Source organism: Somniosus microcephalus, chromosome 5, assembly GCF_052327205.1.
Source record: "Somniosus microcephalus isolate GS21.2 chromosome 5, FLI_Smic_1.0, whole genome shotgun sequence".
NCBI classification, from domain to species: Eukaryota; Metazoa; Chordata; class Chondrichthyes; order Squaliformes; family Somniosidae; genus Somniosus; species Somniosus microcephalus.
In genome coordinates, this window is record NC_140991.1 from 297,830,871 (window position 1) to 297,858,834 (window position 27,964).

Here is a 27,964-nt window from a genome sequence, read left to right on the forward strand (position 1 = left end):
TCCTTTATTGTCCATGTACTTAAGTGTATGCCTTTTTCTTTAGTTTCAATTTTACCCTCATCTCTTTATTCACCTATGGTATTTCATTATTGGCTAGTGTGTTCGCAGAATAAATTTCTCCTGAACTACTGATCCCCTTTTTAAATATTTCCTGCTGCTGTTCTGTGTCAACATTTTTTTCCCCCATTTTACTTTCCATAGTTCCATTCTCCTCCACTCAAAATTTGCTCCCCCCCCCCATGTTAGTACGCATGTCTTTCTCAATCATTATTTTAAATCTTATGGTGAGATCGCTATTGCCTAGATGCTCCCCTACCCTTGCTTCTCTTATCTGCTCTGGTTCATTGCCCATTACTAGATCCAGCAGTGATTCCTCTCTTGTTGGACCTATGTACTGGGTAAGAAAAGAGTCCTGAACACACAGAACTCCATTCCCTTTTCCTGTACCCCTACCCATTCTTCTTTATTTGGGGGTAGTTGAAATCTCCCATGATTCTTATTGTATGTCTTTTACTCATTTCATAGATTTGCTTACATACTTCTTTCTCCACTTCCCTTCCACCATTAGGTGATCAGTAAATACCCCTATTAGCATGATCAATCCCTTCTTAACCTTCATCGCAATCCATATGGATTCTGTTTATCTCGTTAGTTATATCCCTTTTTTCCACCTACATATTATCTCTAATTAGTACAGCTACCCCACCTCCTTTTTCCTTCCCTATACTAAATATACTACATCCTGCAATATTTAAGTGCCAGTCCTTTTTTTAAATACAGCCATGTTTCAGTTATCCCTACTACATCTGGCTCCTCGCAATGAATTATTGCCACCAGTTCCCAGTTTTGTTTCAGATGCTGTGCAATTTGTTTTTATTAAATTGTTCTACTCACTTTATATTTAACAGTCATGTTATATTCATGTTCTATAACTGTATCTGTTCAATGTCAGCCCACTATCAGTGGTGGGGAAACTTCTGGAGATCATTATCCAGGACAAAATTAATTGTCACTTGGAAGGACATGGGTTCATAAATGACAGGCAACATGGATTTGTTAAAGGCAAATGGTGATTGAAATTTGATTGAGTTCTGCAATGAAATAAAGATGGATGAAGGTAGTGCAGTTGATGTGTATATGAACTTTTGGAAGGCTTTGATAAAGTGCCACATAATAAATGTTAGCAAAGCATAATTGAAGCCAATAGGATTAAAGGTGCAATGGCAGCGTGGATACAAAATTGGCCAAGAAACAGAGCAGTGGTGAACAGTGGCTTATCAGACTGGAGGGGAGTATGCAGTGGTGTCCCCCAGGGGTCGGTATTATGACCACTCTAACTCTGCCCACTCTAACTCTGCCCTCGAGCATCCCTGATTTTATATAAATCGCTCAACTTTTGGTGGCCGTGCCTTCTGTTGCCTAGGCCCCAAGCTCTGGAATTCCCTGCCTAAACCTCTCAGCCTCGCTTTCCTCCTTTAAGATGCTCCTTAAGACCTACCTCTTTGACCAAGCTTTTGGTTACCTGCCCTGATTTATCCCTGTCAAATTTTTTCATCTTAAAATACTGCTGTGCAGCTCCTTGGGACATTTTACTATGTTAAAGGCGCTATATAAATACAAGTTGTTGCTCTGCTTGATGTATATTTATGACCTAGGCTTGGGTGTAGGGGACATAATTTCAAAGTCCGCAGATGACAAAAACTTGGAAATGTAGCAGTGAGGAGGACAGTAGCAGACTTCAGGAGGACAGAGACTTGAGATATGGGCAGAGACATGGCAGATGAAATTTAATGCAGAGAAGTGTGAAGTGATGCATTTGGGAAGGAAAAATGAGGTGGCAATATAAATGAAATGGTACAATTTGAAAGGGAGTGCAGGAACAGATACACAAATCTTTGAAGATGGCAGGACAAGTTGATAAAGCTGTTAAAACATGGGATCCTTGGCTTTATAGACAGAGTACAAAAGCAAGGAAGTTATGTTAAACCTTTATAAACCGTGTTCAATTCTGGGCACCACACTTTAGGAAGGTTGTCAAGACCTTGGAGAGCGTGCAGAAGAGATTTACCAGAATGGTACCAGGGATGAGAAACTTCCGTTATGTGGAGGGACGAGAGAAGCTGGGATGGTTCTCCTTAGAGCAAAGTAGGTTAAGGTGAGATTTAATAGAGGTGCTCAAAATTGAGACTTTTGATAAGAGCAGATACATAGAAACCGTTTCCACTGGCAGGAGGGTTGGTAACCAGACGACACAGATCCAAGATAATTGGCAAAAATATCCGGGGGGGGGGGAAAAAGAGAAATGAGGAGAATTTTTTACTTTATTTTTACGCAACAAGTTCTAATGGTGTGGAATGCGCTTGTGAAAGAGTAGTGGAAGCAGATTCAATAGCAACTTTCAAAAAGGAATTCGATATATACTTGAAAAGGAAAAACTTGCATGGCTATGGGGAAAGAACAGGGGAGTGGGACTAATTGGAGAGCTCTTTCACAGAACTGGCAGAGGCACGATGGGCCTACTGGCCACCTTCTGTGCTGTATGATTATACGATTCTATGAATAGTGTGGTTTCTCTGCTCCTTGAGGCATTGATCCTTTGCTATATTACAGTCCCACAGGCAACAGGTACCTTGTCCACTTGGCACTAGAGAAGTAAAAGTAGGGGAACATCTAGGCAATAGTGACCATAATATAATACGCTTTAAGATGATAATTGAGAAGGACATAAGTATGACGAAAACCAGGTTAATAGATTGGAGGGGCTGAGAATAGAACTTGGGAAATAAAATGGGCAACAATATTGGCAAACAACGACGTAGAACAGCAACAGGAAACATTTAAAACAGTGTTCAACAGAGTGCAGGAACAATATATTCTGTTAAAAGAACAAACTAAATACTAATGAGACTCCATGGATGAATAAAGCCATAAGGGAACAATTGAGGACAGAGGCATTTAAGTACATGGAGTGCATAAGAGAGAATAAGAGATTAGGAGAGAAGTCAAAAAAAAAAATTAGGAAGGCAAAGAGAAACTATGAAATTAAATTATCAAGGAACATAAAACAAAAAACAGTAAAATATTTCACAGGCACATCAATAAAAAAAGGTTGGGTTGAGAATAGGGCAATTAAGGCAACGATGATGGCAGAAATATTAAATAATTATTTTGCTTCAGTATTTACCAGGGAGATAGAACAGGTGGACATGACATTGGATGATGAGATTAGAAATGAGATAAGTGCATTTAAAATAGAGAGGATATATTAAATAAACTAATTAAACTCAAAGATGATAAAATCCCTGGTCCAGATGGATTGCATTTTAAAAGAATCTAGTGGAGAGATAGCAGGGGCATTACTAAGCATATTTAATAATTCGTTAGAAAAAGGTGTAGTGCCAGTAGACTGACTGATAGCTAACGCAATACCTATATTCAAGAAGGGTGATGGAACATGTCCAGGGAATTATAGACCAGTCAGCTTAACATCGGTGGTAGGAAAAATAATGGAATCCCTACTAAAAAGGAGAAAACAGAACTAGAAACCAAAAATAAGGCAAAGTCAGCATGGATTTCAAAAAGGGAAAGTCTTGCTTGACCAACCTCATTGAATTTTTTGAAGTGGTAACAGAGAGTAGACAAGGGTAAGGTAGTAGATGTAATTCATCTAGATTTTCAAAAGGCCTTCGATAAGGTACCCCTTAATACTAATGAACAAGGACAGAGAATGTGGAGTCAGGGGACAAGTAGCAGAATGGCTAGCTAGCTGGCTTCAAGAGAGAAAGCAGAGTGTAGGGGTAAAGGGTAGCTATTCACAGTGGCAGAAGGTTGGTAGTGGTGTTCCACAAGGATCAGTGCTGGGACCACTACTGTTCACAATTTACATTAACGATTTAGACTATGGAATCAAAAACAATTTCTAAATTTGCAGATGACACCAATGTTTTTTGGGGGGGGGGGGGGGTGTGGAGGGAAGAGTCAATATGGAGGAAGACTGCAACAAATTACAGGAGGACATTAATAAACTTGCAGAATGGGCATATAATTGGCAAATGAAGTTCAACACTGACAAATGTGAGGTATTACAATTTGGTAGGAAGAATAGGGAGGTCACGAGTCTAGGTGGGGTAGAGGAGCAAAGGGATCTCCGAGTACAAGTACACAAATCACTAAAAGTTACGATACAGGTTAGCAAGGCCATAAAAAAAGTACTTGGGGTTTATTTCTAGAGGGATAGAATTGAAAAGTAGGGAAGTTATGCTAAACCTGTATCAAACCTTGGTTAGGCCACACTTGTGAGTGCTGCGTACAGTTCTGGTCGCCATATTACAAAAAGGATATAGGCACTAGAGAGGGTGCAGAGAAGATTTACAAGGATGATACCAGAAATGCGAGGGTATACATATCAGGAAAGGACGAACAGGCTGGGTCTCTTTTCTCTTGAAAAAAGGCTGAGGGGTGACCTAATAGAGGTTGTAGTGTATGTAACCTGTACCACCTTAAGAGACTACCTTAAGGTGATGAACTACTTTCTGATGGCTCCTGTATATTGTAGTACCGGTGGTGACCACACCGGTATATAAACCCTGTGGAGCAGTTTGTATTTCAGTTCAACCCTGACCCTCAATTACTAAAGACCTGTTTAAGTATTCTGTTGTCTGTGTCCAGTTATTCAGCATAACTACATTTGGAACACAGACTCAACAGAGGTCTTTAAAATTATGAAAGGTTTTGATAGTGAATAGAGAGAGAATGTTTCCACTTGTGGGGAAGAGCATAACTAGAGGCCGTCAATATAAGATAGTCACCAAGAAATCCAACAGGGAATTCAGAAGAAACTCCTTTACCCAAAGGGTGGTGAGAATGTGGAACTCACTACCACGGAGTGGTTGAAGCGAATCGTATAGATGCATTTAAGGGGAGGCTAGACAAGCATATGGAGGGAGAAGGGAATAGAGGGTTATGCTGACAGAGTTAGATGAGGAAAGACGGGAGGAGGCTCGAGTGGAGCGTGAACATCGGCATAGACTGGTTGGGCCAAATGGCCTGTTTCTGTGCCGTATATCCTATGTAATTCGACTTGACTGAATATTGGCAGGCTATTTTACTATAGGGCTGCCAACCCCACACACAATCATCCTGCACTGGAATTTAGGAACAGGAACTTGTGTGTGATTTTCCTTCTCTAAAGATGTTCCCATACCTACTGCTGCTCCAGCTTTCAGCTAACTCTGCACAAAATATGGGACTCTACTGGTCTGTCTGGCTCATTTGTTTCCAGGTAAAATTTGCCAAGCCATCCAGGGAGCCCATGCTGCATTTTAAGTTAATACTGCTGAGTTACATATCAAAGCCAACTGCTCGTAGTACCGGACAGAGGGATGCAGTAAAGACGCCGTTGTGTTGCGTAGATGCAACTAACTCTGCGAGCCCTACACATCTCTTGCAAAATGCCATAAATTCTGCATCCATTCTAATTGGTCGAAAGAAATTCAAATCAAGAGATGGATAGGAAAGCCGGATATTTCCAATAAATAGGTATTTAAGCATTTTGTCATTCAGCCCCACTACCTCAAGATTTTAAACATTTAATTATTCCCCCACATACGATGCAATCCATCTGCCTCCTTCAAGAATCACATTTGGCTTCTTTTACATAAAACTGCTACTAGTAGAAACAAAAGAGTTCCTTCCAGGTTCAAGTCCATGAATCACAAGTTCAGCTCTTCGAAGAGATACTGAGAATGGGCAGCGTTTGACTCCTCCCACTAAGCTGAAATGCCGAGTATTTTTATCCAAGTGAGTGAATTAGTGGCTACTAAAGGTTAAGCTATTTGAATTCAAGCACAATGTTCCTCTAAACTCTGCTCAATACAGCATACTTCAGATCACAAATTCTTGTGGAATGTTGCTTGGGCACAGCAAGTATTAGTAAATATGACAATTGTTCTGCCAGCCAAACATGTTAATCAGCTCACAGGATAAATGCATCAACAAGGCTTGAGAGAAGTGCACATATACTCAGGAGGCCTAGAATTCTGTAGCATTCGAACACAAGTTCTATAGCAGCACTGTTCAGAGATGAACCAATTGTTAGAAACTGTACAAGGTGTTAAATGGGTGCATGTTTAAAAATTGTACATTTTAAATTGTTAAGTTTACTGCACTTAGTACGAGTTGCCATGCACTTAGCTGTTTACAGTAAGAGTTGTCATTTAATAACTCGCCCGATTTTCATCTAGCAAGGAGAGCGCTTAATGTTGAGGCAGCTAAATACTTGATAATGAATACTTAGTGTTCTGAACTGCAACGGTGCCAATTGACACCAGTCTTCTAATCCTCATTAATTTGCAATTTATTGATCCCCATGCATTCCCTACCTTGCACACAGCTGCAAAATCAATATATAGAGAATACATAATCATCATGCATTTCACACCTCTGACACGACAACTGCAATTTAATGAGCTACAAATCAGTGGGGATTAAGAGATTGCTGTCAACCGATGCCATTCCGAACCAGTGCTTTGGTTCCAACAGTGACAATGGGGAAAAATCAGGAAGGAAAACAGGGGGGGGGGTGGGGCATGCTAGAGGACAAATTCCAAGACAGGTATTAAATTTCATTGTGATTACTGAAGCGTTGCAGAGCACGAGGGTTCCCAAATATACCTTTGTGCACGCAAAGCCCCGTTTTGTCCGTCAACTATACTGATTGTGATCATTTCCCTAAATTGCACAAACTACATAAATGTTTCTACAGTCTGGCACATTAAAGTTATCTTAGGCCTCTGCAAAGTGAATCATTAATTTGACAATGTTACGCATACATTTGGAAAAGCAACTATAATATTTGATTTTCGACCAAATAACTTTTAGTGAGTATTAACACTAAGGTGCAAGGAGTTTGTAATATTGAGTGTCACCATTCCAAGTCTGGCTTCACATTAAACAATGTAATTATGCCCTGTAACTTGAAGGCTTGAGCTCAATGAGCTGATGACACCAGCAAGTATTTAGCATTTTGCTGTGTAATCATGTTACCAAAGTCCTTTTATGGTCCAGACAGCTTTGTATTAAGGCCAGTTTTACAAAGAACATGTTCTACTTTGGAGGGAAGAAACAGGTCTTGAGTTCTGGCCAACTTAGTACCTCAGCAGCTCTGGACACAATGAAGAAAATTTCAGCACCACAGCATAGCCATCAACAAGTTTACATTGTATTATCTCCAACGGCATCAACGATAATCACACGTCCATTGTGCACTTGCTTCTTCAATCAGCACTGACTTACACTGCATTTTGAACAAGGCTCATAAACCCTGCCTGTAATTACAAAACTGCTTTCAGCCAGGTGAAGAGAAACTGCAGAGCCCCAAATCTCACTTCGAATCATAGTCTTACAGCACAGAAGGTGGCCATTTGGCCGGTCGTGTCTGTGCTGGCTCTTGGAAAGAGCTGTCCAATTAGTCCCACACCCCAGCTTTTCCCCCCCGTAGTCCTGCAAATGAGTCCTTCAAGAACATGTCCGATTGCCTTTGGAAAGTTCCGATGGAATCTGCTTTCACCACCCTTTCAAGTAGTGTGTTCCAGAACTTAACACTCCATGAAAAAGTTTTGGTTTATTTCCCTTTTGCAATTATTTTACATCTATGACCTCTGGTTACTGACCCACTTGCCACGGGAAACAGTTTCTCCATACTTGCTCTATCAAAACCCCTCTTAATTTTGAATACCTCTATTAGGTCTCCCTTTAACCTTCTCTGCTCAAAAGGTGAACAATTCCAGCTTCTCCAATCTCTCCACATAACTGAAGTCCCTCGTCCCTGGTAAACCTCCTTTGCACCCTCTCCAAGGACTCGACATCCTTCCGGAAGTGTGGTGCCCAATACTCCAGCTGAGGCCTAACCAGTGATTTGTAACGGTTTAGCATGAATTCCTTGTTTTTGTATTCAATGCCGCCATTTACAAAGCCATGTTTCCCATTCGCTTTCTTAACCACCTTATCAACTTGCCCTGCTACCTTTGAAGATTTGTGAATATGCATCCCAGGTCCTTCTGCTCTTGCGCCCCCCCCCACCCCCTCAAAATACCATTTAGATTATACTGCCTCTCCATGTTGTTGCTCCCAAAGTGCATCACTTCACACTTGTGCACATTAAATTGCACCTGCCATGTGTCTGCCCATTTCACCAGTCTGTCGATCCCCTATTGCTGGTGTTGTTGGAGCTGCACTCATCCAGGCAAGTGGAGAGTATTCCATCACACTCCTGACTTGTGCCTTGTAGATGGTGGAAAGGCTTTGGGGAGTCAGGAGGTGAGACACTTGCCGCAGAATTCCCAGCCTCGGGCCTGCTCTTGTAGCCACAGTATTTACATGCCTGAACTGAACTGGACCAGCCAAGTAACATTCGCACCACACAAGTGCCAGGCAATGACCATCTCCAACAAGCGAGACTCTAACCATCTCCCCTTGACATTCAATGGCATTACCATCGCTGAATCCCCCACTATCAACATCCTGGGGGTTACCATTGATCAGAAACTGAACTGGACCAGCCATATAAATACTGTGGCTACAAGAGCAGGCCAGAGGCAGGGAATTCTGCGGCGAGTGTCTCACCTCCTGACTCCCCAAAGCCTTTCCACCACCTACAAGGCACAAGTCAGGAGTGTGATGGAATACTCTCCACTTGCCTGGATGAGTGCAGCTCCAACAACACTCAAGAAGCTCGACACCATTCAGGATAAAGCAGCCCGCTTGATTGGCACTCCATCCACCACCTTCAACATTCACTCCCTCCACCACCGGCGCACTGTGGCTGCAGTGTGTACCATCTACAAGATGCACTGCAGCAACTCGCCAAAGCTCCTTCAACAGCACCTTCCAAACCCGCGACCTCTACCACTTAGAAGGACAAGGGCAGCAGACGCATGGGAACATCACCACCTACAAGTTCCCCTCCAAGCCACACACCATCCTGACTTGGACCTGTATCGCCGTTCCAAAATCCTGGAACTCCCTCCCTAACAGCACTGTGGGAGCACCTTCACCACACGGACTGCAGCGGTTCAAAGAAGGCGGCTCACCACCATCTTCTCAAGGGAAACTAGGGATGGGCAATAAATGCTGGCCTTGCCAGCGACGCCCACGTCCCATAAACACATTTTAAAAAAGTTTAATTGCAATGAAAATATAGAAAAAGTTAAAAAATCCAAAATTGAGGATAGGTCTGCCACACTTACAGAGCTCTGAAGGACATAGCTGCCAGACTGGGCTGTGTCAGGTAGGGAGGAAACCAACACAAGGAAGTAATCTACTTGATCTCGTCCTCACGCCCGTCCTGGAGCGCACTGGTAGGAGTGGCCACTGCACAGTCCTTGTGAAGATGAAGTCTTGTCTCGACAGTGAGGGCCTCCTAAATCATGTATCGCACTACTGCCGTGCTAAATGGGACAGACTAAGGACAGATCTACTAGCCCAAAGCTAGGCATCTATGAGGCACTGTAGGCCACCAGCAGCAGATGTGCATACTACCACAATGTGCAACCTCATGTTCCTGCACATCCCTCATTCCATCAAGCCGGGTGGCCAACTCGGTTTCAAAGGGAAATAGGAGTTGTAGAAGGGCAAGTCAGGAGTAGCACCAGGCATACCTTAGCAGACTAGCTAGCAATCTAGTAAAGCTACTACACTGGGCTACAAGAATGCTAAACATCAAAAGCAGCATGCTGTAGATAAAGCATTCCCACAATCAATAAATCTGAGCAAATTTCTCTAGCTCTACCACAAGAATAGTGGTAGACAACCAGACAACAGGAGGAGGCAACTCCTTAAACATCTTCAACTGGGGTGGACCCCAACACGTACGTGCAAGCGACAAGGCTGAAGTGTGTGTCTTTAGCCAAGTACTAAGTGGATGATCCTATCTGGCTTCCACCCTAGGTTTTCACCATTATATAGATGCCAGTATCCTGCCAATTAGGTTCACTCCTATTGAGGTTCACTGATATTAAGCAGCTGCTGAGGGGACAACACAGCAAAGACTATGGGCCCTGACAAACATTCCAGCTGTATGCCTGAAGATATGTGCACCAGAGACAGCCACCATCAATGCTAGCTGCCACCATACCCAAGCTGTTCCAGTACAGCAGACACAGGCATCTACCTGAATGTGGAAGACTGCCAAGGTAAGTCATATCTATAAAAATCAGGATCAATACAGCTCAGCCAATTACCACCCTCTCAGCGTACTCCAAATCATAAGTAAAGTGATGGAAGGAGTTACCAACACTGACGTCAAGTGACACAAATAACCTGCTCACCTACGCTCAGATTGGATTTCACCCAAGGCCTACTTGTCTCCAGGCCTCACCATAGCCATGATCCAGATATGGAGGAGAGCGCGGAATGCTAGCGGAGAAATGAGCACGCTGCCCATCATCAAGGCAACAATCGACCAAGTGTGGCACTAAGGAGCCCTTGTAAAACTAAGATCAATGGAGAGTCAGAGTTGTTGAGGTTGTACTTTACAAAGGAAAGATGTTTGTCCCCTATAATCTAGAGTTTGCTTTTATTGCCTAGTATCTAGTTAGACAACTGCATTGCTCCAATCATAACAGCCCTCTAGTTAACTGTACAGGATTCTATGGTCACACATATGCCAAATGTGCACTCGTGTCTTTTTGGAAGGTGAACCGGAAACCACTCGGCACGAATATAAGCAAATAAACTAGTTTATTTTATATTGAATTCCGTTTTCCAGCAAGACGCATCTATTTCCTACAGCTCCTCATATTAAATCAAAGCAACAGCCTTGAATGTCTGATATGGAATTTCCACTTGCAGCACTAGTGTATCTATTCAGCTATGCTCCCTTCTGGGTATATCAAGTGAAAACCCACTCCATGAAATACGTAGAACAAAGCATTGACCAGCAGCTCAAAACTAATGCTATATGCAAAAGTAACAAGTGATATTTATAGTGACTTCAGTTTGTACCAAATAAGTCTGAAAAAAATTACACATACATAACAGTGATTGCACTTCAAAAGTGACTAAGTTCTAGTGAAACACTTGGAATCATCTTGAGGAGGTGATCAAGCACTGTACCGTTGGAGCTTTCTTCTCCAACAGCATGAAAATCTTCAATTGCAACTGAAAACCAGAACAGCCATTTACAAAACTCCAAACAAGCAGGGTAACTAAACCTTTTAAATCATGTCAACCGGTTTTCTCAACCATCTAGAACTAGCAATTAACCCCATTATCAGAAAGAGCACTTACTTTCCCCTCCACGAGTGTTTTGTTGTGTAGAAACAGGCCAAATCCTGGTTTTCTTTGATGATATTCATTTTGAAGCGTGACCTGAAAAATAAAACGTTATAGATAGGTTGAGAACAAAAAAATGACCGTATTACAAATTGTTAACCAACAATTACTAGTGTACCAGAGGAGCACGCATGGCATTAGTGAAATGCTGTCTTAAAAAGGACAAGAGCAATATACCAATGCAATGCATTATTCTGCTAAAGGCAGTGGTGTGTAATATAACCTGTCTCTTTAATACCACTATGTCTTACAGTTGTTCAGACACATCCTAATATCAGAGTCTTTTCTGTTGGTGGAAAGTTTCTCTGAAGTCAACAGGAAATGATTGCCGTTGACTGTGAAATTGACAAGACAGGTCTCAATTCTTTTATCGATTCCAGCGGATCACCTATGGCATTTTGGTGGTTGAGTCAACAGTTCCACTGTTGCAAATGATGGGGGGGGGGGGGGAGGAGAGAGAGAGAGAAAGAGGGAAGACAGAGTCCACACTTCTGGAAAAAAAAAGATTTGGGAAAAAGTCAAATGTGCCAAGAGTGTTTTTTTTTAATTGGTTCCTGGGTGTTCCCTCAGAATCATACAGCACAGGAGGCCATTCGGTCCATCATGCCCGTGAGTCACACTCCCCGGCTCTTTCCCCATCACCCTGCATTTTTTTCCCCTTCCAAAGTATTTATCCAATTCCACCACCCTCAGGCAGTGCATTCCCAGAGCGTAACAACTCCAATACAAATTCTCCTCAGCTCCTCCCCTCTGCGTCTTCTGCCAACATCCCAGTTGCAGAAATAAAAATGCTCCTTGCATCAACAAATCAATCTTTGCCTAGTTTGTCCTGTCAGTTACTTCACGAATTTCAGAAGTTACCACTTTACCTTATTTTGATACTTTCATACAATCAAAACCGTGCACCGCCATAATACAGGAAACTCTCGATTTACCGGCACCTAAATAACCCAAAATCTGTGTTAACCGGCAAAATTCAGGAGTAGGTTCAGGTAAGTTTTACTTCATATTAGTGGCAGTTCCTGGATCTGTGGCTGCGTAACCGGGGTTCATGCACTTGTTGTTAAGCAACAGGGACGCTTGGTCTGTGGCCGGAGTTCCTGCACCTGTTGCTAAGCAACAGGGAAGCCTGGATTTGTTGCTGTGTACAGAGCTCTCGTACCTTTTAACTATACCTCTCTGTAATCCGGACTTTGATAAACCGGCAGCACGCCGGTCCCGGATAATTAAAAAAAAGTTTCCTGTAATGCTTTCTTCATTCTTAGTGCAGCCTTCCTTCAAACTTTACCACCACTGAACAGGGACTTACAAATAGGATGTCTTGGTATGACCAGTGAATGGCTAGTCTTGCTGTCAATCAAAATTCATGATGCATTAATAAGCACCTCCATGGTTCCAAAATATGATCACGGAAGGCAGACAATCTGCTTTTGGAGAGTTTTAGCTCCGATTGCTGGGTGATGCTGGGAACTTTGCCCAGAATGTTAGATAGCAGACAGTTAGAAAATGTATCAAGTCCTCAGCATGGGGAGGAAAACAAGATGGCACACAATTTTCAAAAATTATATGGAGCGATACAATTGTTTCTGCTCTTTGCTACTGTTAACTGTTGTCTGAGTGCCTGCTTTTAACTAGTAGTTCTTGAACATCGTGAGTGGTAGCTTTTGTTCCCACTTTCTACTTGTTCCCTGGTATTTACCTGACTTCAGTTATAATTATTGCTGTTATGAACATGAACCAATCAGAAAATGTGAATGCATACAAGTGTGATGTTCAAAACATGCTAGACCCAAGGACTTTTATATAAACGCACTGCATCTTTGAGCCTACTTTTTGATCTGAATATGCTGCAACTGAAATATTTGTTTACTTATTGTAGGGAAAAATTGTTTTCATATGTTTTTGCTGATGGCTCCCCTGCAAATAGTCCGGAGGAACTCCTACCCTAAATTCCAAAAAACTGTCAGCTATCCACACACTATCATTGCAGAAACTGTTAGTAACCGAGTAAGTCAGCAATTCCTAAAAAAGTATGGAATACAGAAAAGAACATTCAATACAGAACTCTTGCACACTGTGTTCAACATGCACGCAGTATGCCGAGCCCCACAGTGAAAGAAATCTTAGAATCCACGTGGAGCCTTTAGGGTTCATGGACCCTGGTTTGCAAACGTATGGTGCACAGGCCAAGATGGTCAGAAAATTTAGGTCCAGTCAAGGCAAAAATTTAAAAGAAATGTCCCAAAAGTATAATTTATTTAATTACACAAGCAAATTCAAATGTTCTGTTGTTTTATTATGGTATCTGCCATTTCAAAAGGTTGCCTTACACCTTCCCAAATGTCAGAGATCCCCTGCAGGACTACACTAACAGGATGCTCAAGTCAGTTGATTCTGGAGTTCAAACATACTTCTCCCAGCTGTTGAGTGCAGTTTACCAAATTACGCAAATCAACTCAATTGCGCACTTTATTAGAGGGCGTTTGAAGAAAACTAGTCAAGATGCCCCATTGTTCTAGACTTTGAACTATTGGAATGAGTCGCTCTACCCTCTACAATCCCTTCATAATTTTAAACAACTGTCAAATCACTCCACAATAGCTCCAGTTTTTCAAAGTCTTGCTTCATATATTTGAATTTCATCACATCAGTCACTAACGATTCTACACTTCTAGTGCCTCAACATTCTACCTAGAACGCGAAGCCCAAAACAGCACAGTATTCCAACTGTGGTCTTATATAGATTCACATCATATCTCAACTTTTATATTCTCACCATAAAACCCAATTTCCCCATTAGTTTTTTGTTATGGCCTTATCCACTTGAAGTGCTACTTTTAACATGAACCTGAACCCCCAGAACAGAAAAGGTTTCCTCTCCTCTAGTTTTTAGATCCAATTTGCTCTCCTTCTCCCAATTTCATACCCCTTAATCTTCTCCAAATGTCTGTGTGGTATTTTCACTTTTTGAAAGTCCAGATACACCACATTCACTGCATTTCCCCATTGCCCATATATGTCACCTCAGTTTGACAAGCACAATCTTCCTTTCTGAATCAGTGACTGTTTAGTAATTTCATCTTGAACAATTCTAAAACATTTCCCTACCACAGATGTTAAACTGGTTTGCGGTTCCCACCACAAACTCCGTTCCCTAGCCACTGACTCCATCCCTCTCCCTAACATCTGTGAGGCTGAACCATACTGTTTGCAACCTTGGTGTCATATCTGACCCTGAAATGAGCTTCCGACCACATTATCTGCAGCATAACCAAGACCGCCTATTTCCACTTCCGCAACATTGGCTGTCTCCGCCCCTGCCTCAGCTCATCCGCTGCTGAAACCCTCATCCATGCCTTTGTTACCTCTAGACTTGACTATTCCAACACACTCCTGGCTGGCCTCCCACATTCTACCCTATGTAAACTTGTCATCCAAAACTCAGCTGCCCATACCCTAAATCGCACCAAGTCCCGTTCACCCATCATCCTTGTGCTTGCTGACTTACATTGGCTCTCGGTTAAGCAACGTCTCGATTTCAAAATTCTCATTCTAGCTTACAAATTCCTCCATGGCCTCGCCCCTCCCCAACTTTGTAACCTCCTGCAGCCCCACTACCTGCCTCCACCAAACGAGAGAGCTGCGCTCCTCTAATTCTGCCCTCTAGCAACCCTGATTATAATCGCCCAACTTTTGGTGACAGTGCCTTCAGCTGTCTAGGCCCAAAGCTCTGGAATTCCCTCCCTAAACCTCTCCGCCTCTCTAACCCTCTAAGATGCTCCTTAAAACCATCTGCCCTAATTTCTCCTTGTGGCTCAGTGTAAAATTTTTCATCTTAGAACACTCCTGTGAAGCGCCTTGGGACGTTTTACTACATTAAAGGTGCTATATAAATACAAGTAGTTGTTGTAACTTGCCAGTAATTAGTTGGGTTAGTTCCGTCTCCCTTTTTGAAATTTGGTATTAATTAGCCATAATTTCTGGGGCCACTGCCATTTCTTCCCCCAGGGTCTTTGGATGTATCCTGTCAGGTCCTGGCATTTTGTTCTCATTTGGCTTAACTACTTTAATACTTTTCTTTACACCTCTACTCTTACTTTTAAATACAGAATTTCTCTCTGTCCCAATATCCTCCTTTAAAGACTGATGTGAAACATTGTCAAGTATTCCCACCAATTTCTGTTTATCCTCTATTAACCTCCCTCCCCTCTCAGAATACATTACTGTCTAATATTTGAGATTCTCTCCTCATATTTCCTCTATGCTTTCCTTATCCGGCTCAACCTATTGTTTTCTCGCATTCTCTCAACATTCTTGCAGGCCCGGATATGCCCATTTCACTTTGTTTCTAACCTCTTATCAACAGCATCCCAAAACTTGAAGTATCTTTTATTAAAGCGCTATATATTTATCCTGCACCTTTGTAACCTCTTAGAAAAACATCCCGGGCCGTATATTCCGATCCCTACAGGTGTGTACCCACCCGTAGTTGCCATCGGAAATGCTGGTTTCAGGCATGCCAAGGGCCTCTGCGGCGGGGGGGGGGGGGGGGGGAAAAAAGAGTTCCGCTTTCTAGAGAACCTCCGCCCGCTGAAAACACTTAAAAATCTTACGCCTGGTAAAAGGCCTGCTTTTACCAGCATTAGAGTTGAAAAGAAGTTTTAAAATTCTCACTCATTTATCATTTAAAAACACTTTTAAAGTTTATTTTGAGCCCCGTAAAAAACTATTTCAAAAAATTTAACTTTAAAATATTTAATTTATTGTAATTTCAACTCATTTTAAAAATGACTTTTTATTTATTTAATGTTTTACTATGTTTTTGGGGTGATCTCCATTCATATACAGGAAACTCTTATCCGGCACCGACGGGCCCGGCGTGGTGCCAGTTTATCAAAAAGTCCAAATTACAGAGAGGTATAGTAAAAGGTACGAGAGCCCCCGTACACGGCCACAGATCCAGGCGTCCCTGTTGCATGGCAACAGGTGCAGGAACCCCGGCCACAGATCCAGGCGTCCCTGTTGCATAGCAACAGGTGCAGGAACCCCGGTTACACAGCCACAGATCCAGGAACGGCCACTAATATGAAGTAAAACTTACCTGAACCTACTCCTGAATTTTGCCGGTTAACAGAGATTTCCGGTTATTTAGGTGCCGGTAAAGCGAGAGTTTCCTGTATTTGACAGGTCTATCTGGCAAGTGTATGAAGGGAGATTCCCTTCTCCTATTGGCTCCCCATGGCCCACGTGATCCGCCTGCACCTCGGATACGTGGGCCTTGCACACTTGGAATTTGGAGAGGCCCAGCATCGGAATTATACACACCTCGGGAGCCCTCGGGTAAGTCCGTAGATTTTTTTGGAGATCGGAGGCCTCCGCACACAGCAAGCCTCCAATCGGAAAATACGGGCCCCCATCTCTGATCTACAGTCCTGTGCGTCAAGGTGTCTCTCCACTTCACTTCAGGAAGTTCACTCGTTTTTCTGAAATCTGTCCTATTCCAACATTCTAGGCCCAATAGCTAGGAACAAAAGCCGCATTTTGGCAAAGCAGTCCAGGGCCATAAAAAAATTGCTCAGGGCAAAACAAGCAAAAATGCATAATGAAGTACACAAACACCACGGTGATAGGGCACAAAACAAAATCAGCCAAGGATAACAGCAATACAAAGCAGATAACTGTTGCACAGTAAAGTTACAAATTCTATTTCAAAAAGGTCAACTAACCCAGCAGCCTAGTTGCCTGTGTGTTTGTTGACTGGTTGCTCTGTGGTTGGGTGTTGTCATGACACTTCATGATCAACTGAAACAGGCAGTGTCTGACTGGCTCCTCCCCTAACCCCGAAAGTGTTTCGAAAGTAATTCACAAAAAGTTGATTAAAATAAACCTACACAGAAATGCAATCACTGCAAAAAAAAAATTAAAGTGCAATAAATATTTTAAATACTAAACGTTCATCACTCTGTTGGAAAGGGATGTGATGCTTCCACAAAGATGGGCTAATCGTGGACTCTCAGCGTCTGGTATTGTAGTTTGATAGCGCGATACCACCTGCGCAGTATGAAGTTACACCTTAACTCCCATTTTCTTTTAGGAACAGCTGCTGTTTAAAACAATTGTGCTTCAAATACAACGCGAGCTCAAGAGAAAATGTTTTGTACATGTACTGGGTGGCATAAAATGGGGCAACCACAGACACCTAACAATGACATCGCCAAATTCGCTTTTTGGAGCGGGTTTAACAAGTGGCGGCTAACACTGCATTCCAACTTTAGGGTACATAGAACAGTTTCAAAGGACAGCTCAGTGCTCCACATGCAGAAGCTTTATGGTTGACATGCTAGGCAAAGGTTCTGAAGTGCAGCAGCGGTATATCTAACTCTCGCACTGATCGAGGAAATGGCGCAGAGAACCAACTGCCCAGGCACATTTCCAATGCTAAAGGGTGGATTCTAGCATGTAGTAGACTAGTCTCAAACTCCACCAGTTTGTATGGCTTTCAGTACAAAGTCCAGGATCGAATTTCCCTCTCTATTAACTGACGGTTATTTCAACACTAGGTGATGTGCTTTTGCAGCACTGAAGTTCCCAATAGGCAGAGCAGAGCTTTCTTGGAATTGCTAGAAATTTTACAAAAAAAGTTAAGATCGTAAGCTACTAATTTAATAATATGAACATTTTCTTTCGCACTAGCTACAGAGCAAATTGCAACATCAGAACAAGGTCTTGCATGGTAAGGGCTCAGGGATGATGATGCAGGCACATGGCTATTACAAAAACAGGAAGAGGGCCCTCTGACAATTTGGGTGTGGGTGTCGAACAAACTAAAACTGTACCTATATTAAAAATGACTTTAAAGAACTGTCTAGAAGACTTGAAAATAATAGTGGTACCGTGCATGATTCACCACTGCTTATGCTTGGAGGAACTGATTAGAAAGGAGTATGGCAACATAGTCCTGGTCACTGAGTTATGAAATGGGTCACTTTCATAGTCCACTGGTAGTATCACACTGCACTGGTGCTCATCAATATTATACATCAATTGCACAAAAAGCTAGTTAACACTTTGTTTTACATCACAAAAATAAAGTGCTTTCAACATTTCAAGTTACTAAGGCACAAATATGTAAACGAGCACATGCACAGCTCTGAAGCACAGGACATATTTGAACTTTGGTTAAAATTTAGTAAAAGTATTTGTAAATTTAGCTTAGAAATTCAAATTTTAACTGCACTCTGCAGATTGACACCCTCGGAAATGACAAGGCAGGGCAAGGCCTGGAAACATCCTCTTGCTCACCTGATTTAACTGCCGAGGCCTGGGATTGTTTCCATGGACTGAGAGGCGCCCAGGTAGTACCAATATTTAATAAGGGAAAGTCAAAGCCAGGAACGTACAGGCCCATTCGTTTGACCAGTATAAGCTAGAAGGGATCATTAGAGATAATCTGCCTGACCACCTTGACAGAGGAAAGGTTACTACAGAATCTCAACATAGCTTTTTGGAAAAGGTCATACTTCATCAAAAACAGAAAACACTGCAAATATTCAACATCTGTCAAGAGATCAAACCAACGTTTCAGGAACAGAAAGTTCCAAGGGTTTCATAGCCGAAATGTAGAATTGTATTCTCTCGACAGATGCTGCGGGCTTGCAGCGTTTCGGTTCTCGTTTCAGATTTCCAGCAACTGAAATATTGGCCCAGAAGTTCAGGTCTCCACGGGTGAGTACGCACGGGGTACTCACCCGTGGGCCCGATGGAAGTGCCGGTTTCCTGCATGCGCGGGAAACCGGCACTTCCGTTCCTCTGAAAGCAGGGGTTCAGAGGTCAAACGCGTGCGTGGGGGGAGGCTGCGCGTGCGCATCAAACTTAGGTTTTTTTTTTTAAATACAGGTTTTCCCGGGAAGGTAAGCCTGCAGAAGTTAGAAATATAAAGCATGCTAAGTCGTGAATTAATTAAAATTAAAACATTTTTTCTACAGGTTTATTATTTTTAATAAATACTTTAAAGCAAGGTAAGTTTATTTTTAGCCCCGTTAGAATATTAATTTTTTTCAAAAATTTAAATTGTTTAAAATAGTTATTTCATGTAATTTACAGTTTATTTAAAAAATGTGATTTAAAAAAAAAATTATTTGAAGATTGTGCTATTTTGGGGCCGTAGTATTTATAAGTCTCGACAGCACTTCCTGTCAGACTTATGAATGGAGCATTCCCTGCTCCGATTGGCTGCCCATGGCCCACGTGATCCCAGGGGACGCATCGAACTAACTGCGCCCCTGGGATACGCAAGCACTGCGCGCCAGCAGTTGGAGCAGGCCCAGGAGCGGAATCCCATGGGGTCCCACAGCTCAACGGCCGGCGCGCTAGGTAAGTGCAGGTTGGGGGCTTACACCCACGGGAAGCCCCCGACCCGAATTTCTGGGCCATTGTGTTTTTTGTTCATATCTCACCAACCTGGTTGAATTTACTGAGGCGGTTTCTAGGGTGGTAGATGTAGGCAGTCCCGTCAAAATTGTAGATCTTGACTTTCAACAGTCCTTCGACCAGGTGGCACACAATAGGCTAGTTAATAAGGTCGAGTCCTGTGGGATCAGCAGACAGATTCGGGTGACAGGTCATCGACCTGAAGCAATAACTCTTCCTCTCCACAGATGCTGTCTGACCTGCTTAGTGTTTTCCAGCATTTTCTGTTTTTATGACAGATTTTTGGGTTGGACAAGGAATTGGTTGCATTCCCGTAGACAAGAGTCATTACAGCATCCGCAGTATTTTCCTTTTTGTATTTGAGATAGCCATTAATGGTGGCAGCTCTCCTTGGGGAGCTGTTAGTAAGGGAGTCCCTCAGGGTTCAGTGTTCGGACTATTACACTTCATCTTTATCAATATTTGGATGAAGACATTAGGGGAATGGTCTGCAAGTTCGCAGATGATACAAAGATATGTGCATGTATAAGGAGCTTAGAGAATATTACAGGAAGATCTAGATGCGATGGAGAAATGGGCCCACATCTGGCAGCCAACGTTCCCCCTAAAGTTGTGCAACTGTGCACCAATCGGGAGGTCCCGCACAGGCCACTCACCAGCTGCTGCCGCTAGAAAAGTGCACAGCCACGCACCAAAAGAAAATTCAAGGGAACATTGCAGGCAGCTGTAATTTAATATAGATAAATGTATTATGCACGTGGGTAGGAGTAACACCAGGCATGTGTGCACTATGCAAGACTGCAGAACTTGAGAAAATCCTGGGTGTTAGTACGTGAAGCTTTGAAGGTCCATGACCAGTAAGCAAAGAGTGTGCTAGGATTTATTGCCAGGATGATTAAATATAAAAATAGTGTCCAGCTTTGGTCCTCATATAGTGGGTGACAGAAGCCCTAGGAAAGGTTCTGAGAAGAGCCACTAGCTCCATACCTAGCTTAAAAGGCCATTAGATACAACAGACAGACAGCTGGGGCTGTTTATTAAAGCACAGAATTCATTTGATTGATATATTTAAAATAATGAAAAGATTAGCATCAGTCCATGTGGACAGGCTATTCAAGCTAGATAGCTCAGGAAGACCAGGGGATAGTGGTACAAGATAGGCAAACATAGAACTAGATATCAGGAGCCAATTCTGTTCACGGACTCATTGACCTATAGAACATCCCAGCACGTGCAGCGGATCCACTGCAAGCAGTCAAACGGGGAGCTGGATGAGCGCCTGAATGTATCCAACATAATTACGTATAAAAAGCAAGTGGGTGGGGGAGAAATCTTTGGAATTCTCTACCCCAGAGAGCTGTGGATGCTCAGTCGTTGAGTATATTCAAGACAGAGACCAATAGATTTTTGGATACTAAGGGACTCGAGGGATATGGGGATCGCGCGGGAAGGTGGAGTGGAGGTTGAAGATCAGCCATGATCTTATTGAATGGCGGAGCAGGCTCAAAAGGCCGACTCCTGCTCCTATTTCTTATGTTCAATGCGTCTCCCAGTCACTGTGGTCTCTTGGAACTTGTTTGTTCACCTTCAGGTGAAAGAGTGGAATTTCCCAGAGTCTATTTTTCTAAATTGGCCGACGGTTATTTCAGCTATCCCATGTGATTGCATGGCTGGTGGACAGGCGGATGGAGGCTATGGTGTGCAAAAGTTACACTATGACAGTATAGGATAGGGTTAACGAACCAGCTGGTCTGTTCCCAATCGGCAATAATTCACAAGAGAAAGCTGCAGTTGATAACATCTGGAAAGGGTGGTGAAGAAAGAAACAGTAAGATTCCATCAAATAAAGTTTCAAATTCAGCTCTGACCCGTATCTATTTGGGAAGATAGAAGAGCAAATCTGCAAGCATATTGCAGAAAGACATCAAACCAATCTAGAGCAGTGATAATAGGGGCCTTCAATTATCCTAATAGAGACTAGGGGAGTGGTATTCCTAAAATGTGTACAGGAGAACTTTCTTGATCACTATGTTTCCAGCTAAAGGAAGGAAGCAGTGTGGGATCTCGTTCTGGGGAATGAAGTGGGGCAAGTGGAACATGTTTCAGAGGGAGAGCATTGGGGAAACAATGATCACAATATTAGATTTATAGTAGTTATGGGAAAGGACAGGCAGAATACAGAAAGTGCAGAGGAGAACTGAAAAAGCGGGGCAAAGAGGGCGTATGAGAAAAGATTAGCGGTAACACAAAAGGGAACACTAAAGTCTTCTATAAAACGTAGAAATAGTAAAGGAGTGGTCAAAAGAAGAGGGATGGCGATTCGGGACCAAAAGCAGATCATCTTGAGGAGGCAGAGGGCATGGCCGAGGTACTAAATGAGCACCCTGCATCGAGTGCTATACGAATCTCTGACACAAAATATAGGCGATACCATTACAATCAATGCTCTGCACTTAACAGGATCGGACTCGGCTGAACTAATCGGCACTTTAATTTTACATCAGGCAAACGGATAAGGAAAATTACGTAGCCTGCTGCAGTGGTTAAGGATTGCATATTTCCGGTGACAATAACAATACACAATCAAAATGACTTACAATTTCCCAAACAACTTTGAGAAGCATTAAATTAGTTTCAAGCTGGACTAGTTTTTGGACCATTTGGAAGGCTACAATTTTAAACTTAAAGCACGTTTTTAACAAAAGAATGCTCAGCACCACAGAAACAGTTAACAATCATTCTGGGGCTGTTGACAAAAAATGCAAATTATTTTAAATAAAATTGAAGCATTAAATTGATTTAAACATTTATTTTTCTACTTTTGACCGACTAGGACCACCATGGAGAGCACAACATACAATTACTGAGCACTAGCAGTGATGCCCAATTTAAACTATTCATTATTTAACCTATTAAAGTTATCCAGCAACTTAGACACGTACTTTATTATTGCACACACAAGAATTAGAAGCAGGATTAGGCCATATGGCCCCTCGAGCCTGCCAATATGAAGTCAACACTTAACATTCACATGCCAAGCAAACTTTATTATAAACAAGCCTTTAAAAGTCAGCTGTCAAACTTGAACGGAAACAAAGTTTAAAATCAATGTTCCATTAATTTCCATATATCAAGCTATGGACACCTAGGTGCTCTGATGTAGATTGATCTACTAATAAGGCAAAAGTACCAACAGCCTGTTTCGAACACCCACATTTACAAAGTCAAATACAGCAAAACAGCAAGAAATGCAATCTACTCTCCACAGTATCAAAGGGCACAGAAGGCAGCCATTCGGCTCATCGTGCCTGGGCCGGCTCTTTGAAAGAACTATCCAATTAGACCCACTCCCCTGCTCTTTCCAAATAGCCCTGCAAATTTCTCCTTTTCAAGTACATCATCTAATTCCCTTTTGAAAGTTACTACTGAATCTGCTTCCACTACCCTCGCACGGTAGTGCATTCCAGATCGCAGCAACTCGCTGCGCAAGAAAATTTCTCATTGCCCTGCAGGATTTTCTTTTGCCAATTATCTTAAATCTGTGTCCTCTGGTTAATGACTCTCCTGCCAGTGGAGACAGTTGCTCCCTATCTACCCATCATAATGTTGAATACCTCTATTAAATCTCCCTTTAACCTTCTCTGCTCCACGGAGAACAATCCCAGCTTCTCTAGTCTCTCCACATAACGGAGATCCTGCCTCCCTGGTATCATTCTGGTAAATCTCCTCTGCATCCTCTCCAAGGCGGACCTCCTTCCTGAAATGCGGTGCCCAGAATTGGACACAATACGCTAGCAGAGGACTAACCAGTGATTTTATAAAGGTTTACCACAACTTCCTTACTTTTGTACTGTATGATTCTATTTATAAAGCCACGGATCACATATGCTTTATTAAACAGAATCATCAACATGTTCTGCCATCTTCAAAGATTTGTGCGTGTGAACCCGCAGGTCTCTGTTCCTGCAACCCATTAAAAATTGTACCATTTAATTTATACTGCATCTCATTTCCTTCCAAAATGCCTCACTTCTCTGCATTAAATTGCATCCATCAGGTGTCTGCATGTCCTCCTGAAGTGACACTGACCTCTTCACTGCTTACTACATTTCCAAGCTTTGCCATCTGCAAATTTTGAATTTGTGCCCCCTATACCCAAGTCCGTGTCATTAATATCAAAAATTCAAATATCTAATTCAATTTTATAAGCATTAAAATTCACTGTACCCGACCCTCCAGCTGTACATTCCAGACCACAGGTTCCACTCATTCAACATTTTATGTCTCATAAGCATTTTTGAAATCAGCAAGTTTCTTCATGGCCTTGTTTATATGCCGGGAGGGTCAAACAGATTCGGCCAACAACAGTTTCATCCAGCGGTGTGCTGTGCTTAACATTGGCGAGTCAGTTGGGTGGGAGCCGGGCTGGGTAAAACAGAGAAGCTGGGGCTGCCAGAAACACAGGTTGCTCCCAGGTTCCAGCCCCCTTACGAGTAAAGCCTCTTCACTTATTTTAAGCCAAGCCCTCCACTTGCTGTCTTCCTCTTCTAATTGTTCTTTCTTACTAATGGAGAGATTACTCTTTCTGTGGCTGCGAAAATCCCATGGGAGGCAAGAGTAAAATGAAAGCACGACATGTAAAAACTAGGAGAAAGCGAATGCGAGGCATAGAGTGACACGCCAGAAAGAAAGCGACAGAGGAGGTGACAAAGCCAAGGAAGGAGGGAGGAAGTGAAAAATTAGACAAAGTTTAAGCATAGAGAAAAATAAAAGTGGGAGACAAGTGGCAACAGAGCTACAGGAAAACAATTAATTCATTTTTCTCCACAAGAAATCAAAGTCAAGGTAATTAGCTAGTGCAGTGTGCCCAGGCTTTTCAACTTAATGGGTCAAGTAGGTACATATCATTGAGCATCACGGGTATCACTCTGTCTCTAAAACAGAAGGTTGTGGGATCAAGTCCATTCAAGAGACTTGGACACATAATCTAGGCTGACACTTCAGTGCAGCCTAGGAGTGTTGCACTGTCACTGTCAAATCAAGGCCACATCTGTATGCTCCAGGAGGGCATAAAAGATCCCGTGGTACTATTCAAAAGGGCAGAGTGTTCCCCTGGTGCCCCGGCAAACATTCCTGTCAACCAACACCAACAAAAATAGATTACCTAGTCAATTATCTCATTGCTGCGTGAGGCCTTGCTGTATGCAAATTAGCTGCACACGTTTGCCTACGTTACAACACTTATTGGCTGCTTAAGGGTTCTGGGTCTTCCCGAGGACATGGAATCACTATATCAATAAGTTATTTCTTTCTAAATTCATGATCATCAATTTTCTTATATCTCAAGCTGCTGATACAGATATTGGTGTTCTGATTTTGGTTTTAACCAGCAAGGTAACAGTACAAAAACCATTCCAAATCTCCAGTGCACAAAATTCAAAACGGGACCACCCAGCAAGAAAGAAAGAATATTTATTCATTCGCGGGATGCAGCCGTTACTAGCAAGGCCAGCATTTATTGCCCATCCCCCAATTGTCCTGGAGAAGGTGGTGGTGGTGAGCCGCCTTCTTGAACTGCTACAGTCCATCGTAGCAGAGTGGCCATTTCAGAGGGCAGTGAAGAACGAAACAGTTAAGAACTGTGGGTCTGGAGTCACATACAGGCAAACCAGATATGACAACCCAGTGGTCACCATTATTGATACCAGTTTATTCAATTAACAATTTAAATTCCCCAGCTGCCGGTAATTAGACCAGGTCTCTGGATTACTAGCCCAGTAACATAACCCTATGCTACCGTACCGCTATTCTATTTTATGATAATATCTTGAAAGCTCAGTACGTGTTGCACGGGGGGCAGTGCAGTTCGGGCCCCTGGTTAACCCAATCCTTCTGCACTACACACAGGGACACTTGAGCAGCTCCGAACCGACCCCCTGATCCGGCCGGCTTACTTCGCACCAACTCCTGGCCCGGATGCCTGGCTGAAGCGAGCCGACACGACCGCAACTCCGGACCGCCTGGCTCCCTCCCCGCCGCACTAACACTACTCGAATCGGCTCACACCTTAACTGGGTTACCTGCGGCGCTGAGAGAAGCTGGGGCTCCTGTGCTGTACTGCGCTGTCTGCTCCGGCCGCCCGCCCGCCGCCGCTCCGACTCTCTGCCTCTCCTAGGAAGCCGCCATTTTCTGCCAGCCGGCACTGCGCGCGCGCCGCCGTCGTCGTCACGCGACCGCCGCCTGACAAACCGGAAGTTGCGCAGTCAGAAGATTGCGCAAGTCGCGCCATTTTAAAGGGACGCAAAAGGGGGGGACGGGGCGGCTTGTCGCTAACGGCAACCGGAGGCTGCGGTCATGCCGCCAAGACTGGGACTTGTTGGTACCACACCAAGGCGGGAAGGGGAAGGGGAAGGGGAAGGGGAGAAAATGTAGAGTGTCCCCAGTGTCTCCTTATAGCTTTAAAAAAGGAAAAGTGCCCAGCAATTTTGGCACTACAAGCCTCAGCTGGAGTATTGTGTTCAATTCTGGGCACCACACTTTAGGAAGGATGTCAATGCCTTAGGTGCAGAGGAGATTTACTAGAATAGAAAGACTTGCATTTATATAGCGCCTTTCACGACCTCCGGATGTCCCAAAGCGCTTTACAGCCAATGAAGTCCTTTTGTGAAGTGTAGTCACTGTTGTAATGTAGGACCCGCAGCAGCCAATTTGCACACAGCGAGCTCCCACCAACAACAATGTGATAATGACCAGCTAATCTGTTTTAGTGATGTTGATTCAGGGGTAAATATTGGCCCAGGACCCCGGGGATAACTCCACTGCTCTTGTTCAAAATAGTGCCATGGGATCTTTTACGTCCACCTGAGAGAGCAGACGGTGCCTAGGTTTAACATTTCATCAAAGAAGACGGCTCCTCCAACAGTGCAGCACTCAGTACTGCACTGGAGTGTCAGATTTTTGTGCTCAAGTCTATGGAGTTGGGACTTGAACCCACAACCTTCTTTCTGACTCAGAGGCGAGGGTACAACCAGCTGAGTCACAGCTGACAGAATGGTACCAGGGATGATGGACTTCAGTTACGTAGAGAGAATGGACAAGCTGAGTTGTTCTCCTTAGAGCAGAGAAGGTTATGAGAAGATTTGATAGAGGTGTTCAAAATCATGAAGGGTTTTGATAGAGTCAATAAGGAGAAACTGTTTCCAACGGTTGAAGGGTCGATAACCAGAGGACATAAGGTGACTGGCAAAAGAACCAGGGGTGACATGTGGGCAATGTTTTTTTACACAGCGAGTTGTTGTGATCTGGAATGCACTGCCTGAAAGTGCGGTGAAAGCAGATTCAGTAGTAATTTTCAAAAGAGAATTGGATAAATACTTGAAGGGAAAAAATTTGCAGGGCTATGGGGCAAGGGCAGGGGGGTGGGATTAATTTGATAGCTCTACCAAAGAGCCAGCACAGGCACGATGGGCCGAATGGCCTCCTTCTGTGATGTACCATTCTATGGTTCTATTTTGATGGGGAGCTATAGAGCGACACCGGCCAGGGTTTGCCCAATGCCAGCAGCAAAGTGACACATTCTACAAGTGGCTCCCCAAATGGTGCCATCAAACTAAAACCATGCAGTTAAATCAGGATGCCATTTCCATGATCAATGATGCTCAGCAGTCACGGAAAACTTCAAGCATTTTGATGGACATGGCGAGATCTCTTTGTATGTTCACCCAAGCACGTACAAGGCCAACTGTGCAGCAATTCACATGCCAGCAAATGCCTCGAGTGGGGCATCTGACACGTGAATGAGCTAAAAGTGCAGTGGGACTGGCAACAGGCCGGGGGTATACCCAACATCACTGTACACTGCATTAGAGCAAATAAAGCTGTAAGTACCTGACAGCAGCATGCTCCCCACAATAACATTTTAATTCATTAAAATTGCTTTATGTGATGTATTTTTCAGAATGGGGTGTTGCAATTTTTAATCTATAAATGGAGGGGCCTTTGCTCACCATGGGAATTTATTTTATTTCTACTTTAAGAATTATTTCTTTCAGTAGTAGAAAATAATTTATTATAGGGAGAAAAATATATTTTTTTAATTGGGATTCAAACCGGGCCAGGATTGTAGGCACTAAATTTAGAATTGTGCACACGCCTTCCAAATGCTACCCCTCTCCCAACTGCTCTTGTATTGCTACGGTTGTCC

At 43.1% G+C, this 27,964-nt stretch overlaps 1 protein-coding gene across 3 annotated transcripts in view; it reads right to left on the reverse strand.

Annotated features, from left to right (window-relative positions):
- dnajc13 (dnaJ homolog subfamily C member 13) overlaps positions 1-25,987 on the reverse strand; it is a 168,518-nt gene extending 142,531 nt beyond the window's left edge. For 2 of the 3 annotated variants that reach the window (XM_085989205.1, XM_085989204.1), the window contains exons 1-2: positions 25,842-25,967; positions 11,287-11,367 (exon numbers count right to left, since the gene is read on the reverse strand). In XM_085989205.1, the coding sequence (XP_085845331.1) occupies positions 11,287-11,354 (68 nt within the window). In that variant the 5' untranslated portion in view covers positions 11,355-11,367; positions 25,842-25,967. Of the gene's footprint in view, positions 1-11,286; positions 11,368-25,841 lie in introns of all 3 variants that reach the window. The other variant, XM_085989206.1, reaches the window with a different exon arrangement.
- Positions 25,988-27,964: the final 1,977 nt, after the last annotated feature.